General features: G+C 36.7%; 1 protein-coding gene across 8 annotated transcripts in view; it reads right to left on the bottom strand.

The window, feature by feature from the left end:
- LOC115215824 (protein lev-9-like) overlaps positions 1-10,000 on the bottom strand; it is a 1,149,105-nt gene that overhangs the window by 339,340 nt on the left and 799,765 nt on the right. For all 8 annotated transcript variants that reach the window (XM_036505906.1, XM_036505907.1, XM_036505908.1 and 5 more), the window contains one exon: positions 5,426-5,599. In XM_036505906.1, coding sequence (XP_036361799.1) covers positions 5,426-5,599 — 174 coding nt within the window. The remainder of the gene's footprint in view (positions 1-5,425; positions 5,600-10,000) is intronic.

Below are 10,000 nucleotides of genomic sequence, written 5' to 3'. Positions count from 1 at the left end.
TGTCTGGTTTCTCAACTATTTTCTCTTCAGGGTTTCTGTCCAAGTAAAAATGTAGTCTACAAGTGTCATGTTATAACAACACGCACCCACCAAGCAAGGGTCTATATCAGTGGCACTGTCAATTTCAAATGCTATGACCATACACACATGAACTCTTTCTCTAATCCAAATTCTAAATTATATACCTCCTTAGCAACTTATATACACAACCTTAAATCTCAAAGTATTCCCTATACCCTATCTTGGTTCATCATGAGTGAGGCTCCCCTATATAATGCAAACATCAGTATGTGTAAATTATATTTAAGAGAATTTCTAACCATTCTTCACTACCACAACCCCTCATTACTTAATAGATTCTCAGATATAATACTATCTTGTAAACACAGGTTGTATTCATCATTTGCACATTTTTATTAAATCTATGTAATCCTATAACTATAAGAATCCTTACTCAAAATTAACTTTGATTTACGACAATGTCAGCCAAGCAACTTACTACCTAAAATGAGCACTACTAAATGTCTTCCAAACAGAGAATATCTGGATCTTGCTGTGAACTGTATGTATGTATAACTGTATTGGTATTATCAGTCTGAATATGCTTGTGGCATGTTTGAACCGGTGAACAAGGTACTCACTGAATTTCGTCATATAAAATACATCCTGTTTGTTGAGAAATGATGTGTATACACCTAGATCAGCTTACAGCGCCACCTACCTAGTCTGTGAGATGCTACCATTTTAGAGTGTTTATTCCCTCTTCAGTCACAGATATCAGGCAGGTGCCATTCTGAGCTGATTGAAGAGACTGACTCTCTTGTGCTTTTCCAGTCACCATACAGTTACTAGTAGTACTATACAGTGGCTCATCGCAAGTAAATTACAGCGGGAAAGCACTAAGCAGTGATAAGTAAAACAGTAATGTTATTATCAGTCCAAATATGTTTGAGGCACATTCAAACCGAGGTAGAAGTTACTCACTGCGTTTTGCCATAGAAAATATTTCCTGTTTGTTGACAAATGGCGTGCATACATCTATCTCAGCTCACAACACCACCTACCCAGGCGGTGAGAGACAAGCATTTTCATGTAGTTATCTCCTCTTTGGTCATAGACACTTGGCAGGTGTATGTATGTACATATGTCATGGAATCCAGGCAGTTGTATGTGTGCTATGTATGTATATGTATGTATATGTGTGTGTGTGTGTATGTATTGTCATGCATGTATGTACTGTCAGTTTTCTTTTTAAGAACTATCTAGCTCATGCCATCATTAAAATTGACTGTAAAACAATGATGGTACTGATAAATATATAACCCAGGATGGCACTGAGTCCATCTTACCCAACCCACTTCATAATACTACTCTCTGCCCTACTATTTCCTTGACCTTTTTCTTTACCCCTTTCTCTTCTATTAGTTTACCTTAAACTCTGTCTCCTGTTAACCTTTTCTCTATTACTCACCATAATTAATCCATTCCTTTCATCTTATTTCCATCACATTTTAACTTATCTTAACAGCTTTCCTAAAGTTCCTAAGCTTTTTCTTATCCTTTCTTTCATTTGTGGGAGTTCTCTGTAGTACTGGTACCACCAAAAGAAGGCACCCCATGCACATTATAGAGGTGGTTAGTGAATTGAATAGAGATAATACAGGATTGAGAAGACTCTTTAGGTTTGCTGAGTGCAACAAAAAAGTTCCTAGTATACTCTGTAGTATGGTTGATGTTTGCAATGGTAATCAGCTATAGAAACTATGCCAAGTCCAAGATATTAGAGCAAGATGGATTGTGTCAAACTGTCCAACCTGTTTGCTGGGCAGCCGATGTACATTGGAGGTGGTAATGATAATGATGAATATGCTATCATTACAATCAAGCCAATTGCTCATTTAAAAATCTATCTTAAAACTATTTAATGCAAATTCAAATAATTATGGAAATGTCTGACTAAAATTAGTTTTTTTGTGCAAAGACTAAAATAATTATATGCAGATATCTGAATTTCCTAGAATACAAAAAAATACATCAACAATAAGTTGAAAAACAAAGGGGAAAAAATATAGCTAACAAATGTTTTTTTTTCTATTTGAAGTTTTACTGTGGCTCAGTGGTTAAGATGCTTAACCAAGTCATTCATACACAGTTAAAATTGTTTAACGCTTTAGCATTTAAACCAGTTATATCTGGTCAAAATAGTCTATTTTCTTTATGTTCAAACTGGTCAGATCCAATATCTCACAGCTACCATATAATATTATTGTAAAAATAATCACATCACTGAAATCTTGAATCTACAGGATAATGCATGGTTACTTCAAAACAATGTGAATAAACAAGCATTACATTTGACAAAATAATCTGAATGCTATAGGGTTAACTCTGGTTAATTACAGCTTACAAAATTGGGATTAGTGAGATTTAAAGCACAGGAATGGGTGTGTAATTAAAAAAAGCTTGGTTCCAATCCAAACAGTTCAATTCCACTATATAATACCTTGGGCAAGTGTTTTATAGTTATAGCCTTGCACTAGTAAAGCCTTGCAAGTGGATTTGGTAGCCAGAAACTGAAAGATACCTGTTGTGCATGTGTGTGTGTGCACGTGCGTGTGTGTGTGTGTGAGTGAGTGCGTATAAAATTAAATAATAAGGGTAGAAATTGATGTTAATCAATTAAAACCAGTGGCTTAGCATATTTAAAAATCCAAAGATTAAAAATTGTGTTACATACAAAAGTAACTTTAGTGGTCATTCCTCTTAATTTTGTATAAATATATATATATATATATATATATAGTGGAAAATTATTGAAAGTGCCACCATATTCATCTGGTGCCCCTAATTGCCAATGGTACTTCCACAAAAAGCTGCATATCGTCTACTAATCAGCAGTATCCCACAACAAGAAATATGAGGTATCGTATTGCTGTCACCAGAGGTACACCATTCTGGTAAATTTCAAGCCACCATCTGCTGACAACCCTGATATACCTGCATAGTACCAGCCATCCCTAGCACAGCCTTCACCAAGGCCATCATCACAAATTAACCCTCATGAACAGTACAATGATCCCCAATACTTCTCCATGCCAGTCTACCCACATACTCTCACCCCTTGTGCATGACCACGAGTATATGTGGATGACTGTGCATATGCACCTGCTAACCATATGCATGCACATGAATGTATCTGTGGGTGTACATGTACATATGTGCATACCCATATACATATTCACCTGTGCATGTGCACATACACATGCACACTTATGTGTCTACATGCATGTGTGTGTACTCATGTGCATATGTACATGAAGGTAAGGTATGCATGTGTGTGTGTGTGTATGTGTGCCTTTGTGTTTCTGTGTGTGTGTGTGTGTGTTTGTGAACAGTTATGCAGCTGTGTGAATGCACATCTAAGCACACGTACATACTCGTATAAATACAGATGCATACATGCAAATATATACATATATAACCCCACATCTACTGCTCCTTCCTACTTCCCTCCAGCCACCTGGCCGATTTCTTGTCCACCACACAGTTGATTTCCTGTTCACAACATGGTCGATTTCCTGTTCCCCCATGTGGTATTTTCCAACTTGTTACCAAACCTCACCTGTTTCCAAGAGAGGTATATATTTCTCCATAGTCAGAAAGACTTTTCATGGAGGACTGGTGATGCATGTCTACAACCATTGCATATTGTTAAGGCAAAATACACAAAAGCACACTTACACATATATATTTACATATATGTGTGTATTTACATATGCACATGTGTGTGTGTGTGTGTGTGTGTGCATATATATTATATATATATATAGTGTATTTTGCCTTAACAATATGCAATGGTTGTAGACAAGCATCACTATCATATAAGCAATGTTATGTTCATTTCCAATACTCCATGAAAAGTCTGTCTGACTATGGTGAAATATATACCTCTCTTGGAAACGGGTGAGGTTTGGTAACAAGAATGGTATCCACATGTAGAAAATCTGCCTCAGCAAATTCTGTATGACTCATACAAGCTTGGAAGAATGAACACGAAATGATGATGATGATGATGATAACCAAGAATCAACATGTTTCTATACCAGTATTGATCAACTGACATCAAGAATGGGTTTACTCCAAACAAACATTATTCAAAGTGGTGACACTGCTTGCTTAAGTTCTCTCCACTTAGGTAATTAGTCCTCTTCCTTATTTACACTCGGTTTGCAGATAACTAAAGATGGATTTTATGGTTTATTCTGAATGAAAATCTAACAACCGGTAACCTCTATGTCCTCAACTATTAGCTAATTAGTACATTTGCATACAAACCTCCATTTTACATATGGTTCTAAATAGATGCCATAGTTTACTCAGGTGGTTGGGGTGCTATTTAAGATCAATATCTTCTTAATGTTAGACCCTATCCCTTCAACCTACACCTTCTGTACCACTTCATTTCATATACAATGCAAAAAGGTACTCTGGTTTGTTTAATCAATTAGGGTTTTTCAGTAGATTTCAATAGCACTAATTTGCTATGATTTTAATATTTGAATATTGTAAATATGTTTAATTTGTTCATCAATTACCCCACTTTCACTCCACACCACTTCACATTATATTCCCTTTTGATTCATTTCTCGCTTTCTTTTCAACCTTTTGACATTTCCAATTCACTGCCTTTTCCACACACACATGCTTTCCCACACTCTCTCCCTCTCACACATGCACACACATACACACACATTTTCCCGTGCGTGTGTGTATATATATTTAATTGCTCATGCTTTGGACTGTGGCTATGTTGGGGCTCTATCTTGAAGGGTTTAGTTGAATAAATTGGTCCAAGCACTTATTTCAACTCATGTATTTATTCTGTTGATCGCTTTTGCCAAACCACTAGGTTGCTGGGAGACAAATAAACCCACACCAGTTCAAGTAGTTATAAACATGCATGCTCTTTATGAGGCATTGCCACGAGTGCATTCTATGTGGCACTAGTATGAGTGCAATTTGTGTTGCACTTGTTTGAGTGCACTTGCATGCGTACCCCTTTATGTGGCGCAAACACCCACAAGACAAATATAGCTTGGCTGGCAGAGCGAGTGGCAGGGTATGGCCATAGAGGACATGCCTGTATGTATGAATGGCCACAATTTTACTTAGTTTGATGTGTCTTCTTAAGTAAAGCAAATTGCTCGAAGTCTTGGTCCCTTGTAACCGTTATGTAATATATGGGGAGAGAGAGAGAGAGAGATGAGAGAAAGAAAGAGATTTACCTGTACATTATAAATAATAGAATATATGCATGTCTACTTATTATTATGTTTTCAATACACATACACACACACACACATACATATACACACACATTCAAGCATATAATTTAGAAAGAGAAAACAAATACTCAAATACTCACGTTTACAAACTGGTAACGATCCCGACCAAACACCATCGGCCTGGCATTCTCTTACTGGCTGACCATGTAGCTCGTACCCTTCATTGCAATGGTAGGTCACCTTGCCTGGAAACCTAAACCTGTTACCCTCACGTCTACCATTCACCAGTTCTCCGGGGAATCCGCAATTTTTAACTGTAAGTAAAAAAAAAGATAAGGGAAATTACAGATATATTGGTGAGTTTAGGATCAGTTTTTGTAAAGAATTTTGAAAATAAAAGAAAAACAAGAAACCACTGTAATCAAGATTTAAAAAATGAAGTTCAATTAATATGGCTCTGTGGTTACTTTGTAATTATTTGGTTTCAAGTTGAGTCCCACTGTGTGGCACCTTGAACTAGTGTCTTTTACTATAGCTGACCAATGCCTTGTAAGTAAATTTGGTTGATGGGAACCGTGTCGGAGTCTGTAGCATGTATATGTATGTGTGTGTTCCCTAAATGTTTGACATGTGTTTATTTACATATTTATTGGTTTAGCAAAAGAGGAACTGAATAAACAGTAGACTTAAAATAGTATATACTGGAATCAATTTGTTTTGACTACAGTTTTTCAAGGTGATGTCCCAGCATGGCCACAGTTTGATAACTGGAACAACTAAAAAACACAAAATAAAGGCCTATTAATTTTCAGGGAGTTTTTATTTTTGTTGTTGTTGCTAAATATGAGGGCAACCAAAAAGAAAAAAAAAATTTCCCTAAAAATTGTATGAAGGATGAAAGTGCATGCGCAGGTGGTTCGGTGTTGGGCTCATAATGATGAGGTAGTCAGTTCAATTCTTAGACCAGGTTCTGTGTTGTGTTCTTGAGCAAGACACTTTATTTCATGTTGCTCCAGTTCACTCAGCTGTAGAAATGAGTTACGAAGTCACTGATGCCAAGCTGTATTGGCATTTCCCCCCACCCCCCGGATAACATCAGTAGCATGGAGAGGGAAGGCTGGTATGCATGGGCAACTGCTGGTCTTACATAAATAACCTTGCCCAGACTTTTACTTTGAAGGGTAACTTTCTAGGTGCAATCCCATATTCATTTAGGTATGAAGGCATGGGCACTTTCAGTTTCTGTCTGCCAAATTCATTCACAAGTTTTAGGTCAGCCTGAAGCTATAGTAGAAAATACTTGCTCAAGTTACCACTCAGCGGGACTGAACCCAGGACCATATGGTTGGGAAACAAACTTCTTAACCACTCAGCCATGTCTGTTAGTGACAGAGCAGGATTTAAACTCTGAATGCATAGACCAGATATCACAGATTGTTCCTTCTCATGTTCTGATAATTCCAATGATCCACTGCCCTGGATTGATCCTTTTTTATCATAAATCATAAAAAAGAATGAAAGGCAAAGGTGATTGATGTGAAATTTTAACTTTGAGTATTGAGAATCAGCACAAATATTATAAGGTATCCTATCCAACTTTCTAACAACTCTGCTAATTTCCCACTTTAAATATACTAAGCTTGAAAAATATTTTTGGGTGGTCGAAAGTGGAATGTTTTTGATCATAGACCTGGTCAGTTAGGCCTGAACTGGGATAACACCAACAAACATCAGATCTGTTATAGTTTTGTTGAAATTGGTCTCTGTTAAATGCTCCAGCTTATTGTAGGGTTTAAGTAGTTTTGATACCCAGGTCTGGGTCTTATGTTAAGTAGAAAATATTTCAAAAAGGAGAAGATTGATGTATAAACTGTAACTTTACACTTGGCAGAGATAGATATGGATCTAACAGCAGAGATGTTATAGTTCAACGTGTGACCGGGGTGGTGGTGGGAGATGGGGGAGAGAATAAAACAGAATAAAACAAGCAGTCTTTGACAGAAATATACCTAGACCTCATCCAACAGCAAAGAATGGAAGATCTGTGGTTCAATTCAATTCAGTTTATTAATAGAATATTTACGAGAAGGTGATTTATTCCCAAATAGAATAGGAACTATATGGTTCATGATAATGGTTTAGAGTAGCAACAGTATTCTGTTAAAAATACAACAGCTCCAACAAAAGGCATCTCACCAACAACTGTATTAGGAAAATTGATGTAAAGCAATAATGACAGCCAATCTTGAATTAGATTACATATTTCTTACATTTGCAAGCCATTTTGCATTTACAAGCCATATGCAGGGCTCGCGCTTTGGTATTGAAAATTAACAGAAAGAGTATTGTGTTGCTTTCTGCCAAAATAAATAATTTCTTTTGACAAGGCCAAATATAGTAAGATGAGGATTTATGGTAAGTTGAATTATCTTCAAAATTCCATATTTGATTACTTTATGGAAGAGGGGGAAATTGTCCATAATCCTTGTAGGATCATCTAGAATTGGAGATTAGGATAATTTAGTTTGGCTGGTTCAGTAAATGTTTGAAGGTGAGTTGTTACAGAAGGAAGACAAATAGGAAGAATTAGTTCTGCAGAAGTTCATTCTGGTGAAGAAATATGAAGTTGAGTGTTTAGCATGATGTCTTAGACAAATGTTCTATTGAGTGTTTCTTATGATGCCAGCAGATACAGAGTTGCTAAATGCAGTAAAACAGACATCTTTATAAGCCTAATGTTGGAAAAACAACATAAATAACAAGTCCCCTCCACCCAAGTGTTATAAGTTTGTGGTTTCAATTCACAGATCAGACACTGTGTTGTGTCCTTGGAGAAAACCTCTTCATTTCATATTGCTCCAGTCCCTTCAATTGTAATTGTGTAACCATGCAATGGACTGGTGTTACATTCAGGGGAAATACTGTGATCTTGGTTACTTATATGCCAAGGAAACTGGGTAACCAGCTTTATGGGTCTAAGGATTTGAAATAGTTAGGTCAATGGATCGATGATGATGATGATAATGATGACAAGGGTGGTGGTGGTGGTGATGGTAATGATGGTGGTGATGGTGGCAATGGTGGTGGGGATGATGATGATGAGGAGGAGGATGATGATGATGAGGAGGAGGATGATGATGATGTCAAAATAGAGATTGCAGAAGGCATTAAAATAAAATAAAAAAACACAGATTTACTCTAGAATTGGGGGAATAGAATTAAAGAGAAATCGGTTTGATAGATCTGTTTGATAAGAAACTTTTCATCTAGGAGATGCAAGATAAGTACAGCCTATATAAGGCCATCGCACTTGATTTTTCCATGTCAAATACTGATATGAAGGACGATAACTTGGCTTTCAGCAATGTCTTTTCTGATAACTTTTTTGTTGACTTTGAAGGTTTGAAAGAGAAAAATGGTGTGAAGCCTGTTTACATAGGGAGCAGTGGAAATGGAAATACAACAATCTGTTTAGGACAAACAATTATTGCAGAGGTTTCTCTGAAAAAGTAGTAGAAAGAAAAAAGGAAGAAAGAAAGGAAGGAAGGAATAAATAAATAAGAAAGGAAGGAAGGAAAGAAGGAAGGAAGGAAAGAAAGAAAGAAAGAAAGGAAAGAAGGGAGAAAAGAAAGAAAGAAAGAAAAAGGGAAAAAAGAAGAAAGAAGGAAAGGAAAAAAGAAAGAAAGGAAGAAAGAAAGAAGGAAAAGAAGAAAGACGGAAAGAAAGAAAAAAGGAAGAAAAGAGGAAGGAAAGGAAGAAAACGGGAAAGAAAGGAAGAAAGAAGGAAAGAAAGAAAGAAAGAAAGAAAGAAGGAAAGAAAGGAAGAAGGAAAGAAAGAAGGAAAAAGGAAGGAAGCAAAGAAAGAAAGAAGGAGAGGAAGCGGAATAGATTGAAAGAAGACAGAAAAAGCAAGTTGATGTGGTTGATACAATGATGGTTCATAGCATTTGGTGTAGTGTTTGTATTACTAATTAGTACGGTACTGATGAGGCTGGAACAAATAAGGTGGAAGTGTTGGAAGAGAGATCTTTAATGCTGATGAAGTTGTGGATTGGAGTGATTAAAAAGGGCAATAACGATAAGTAAATTGTAGCAGCTAAAAGCAATATAAACAGTGATGGTAGAAGAGATGACAACAACAACAAGACGACAACGATGATGATGATGATGATGATGATGATGATGATTATGGTGTACTTGTAGCAGGTTCTAATGAACAAGCACACGCTGAGAGTTGCTGAAGCGTGGAACAAACTGCCGGCATCGGTTGTTAGTTGTCGGAGCACTGCATCCTTCAAGACTTCCATGCTTCCTGAGATTCGCCAACACTACACTTGATTTTCTCCCCTCCATACACACACAAGCATGTTCACTTTCCAGACATTTCTACATTACTGCATGTACTTTATATGCACTTTCTGACAAGTTGTGGTGCACCTGAGCACTGTATACAATAATTTCATTATTATTATTATTATTATTATTATTATTTTATTTTAAACAATACATGATAAAGGCAGAAGGAGCAAGTGGAAAAGTAAATTGTCAGAGTTGTAAACCCTCACCTAGAGATATCAGTTGAGAGCAAATTGAAGTGGGTGGCAGTGGCAGGAGATGGATTGTCTAAGACACATGGCATGGAGAGACAGACAGCTGTGTACATGTAAAACATGATGGGAATTAGACAAAGGTGGTGATGAAGATGGTGATGATGA

This window comes from Octopus sinensis, linkage group LG9, assembly GCF_006345805.1.
Source record: "Octopus sinensis linkage group LG9, ASM634580v1, whole genome shotgun sequence".
NCBI lineage: Eukaryota > Metazoa > Mollusca > Cephalopoda > Octopoda > Octopodidae > Octopus > Octopus sinensis.
This window is presented reverse-complemented; position numbering and strand designations above follow the sequence as displayed.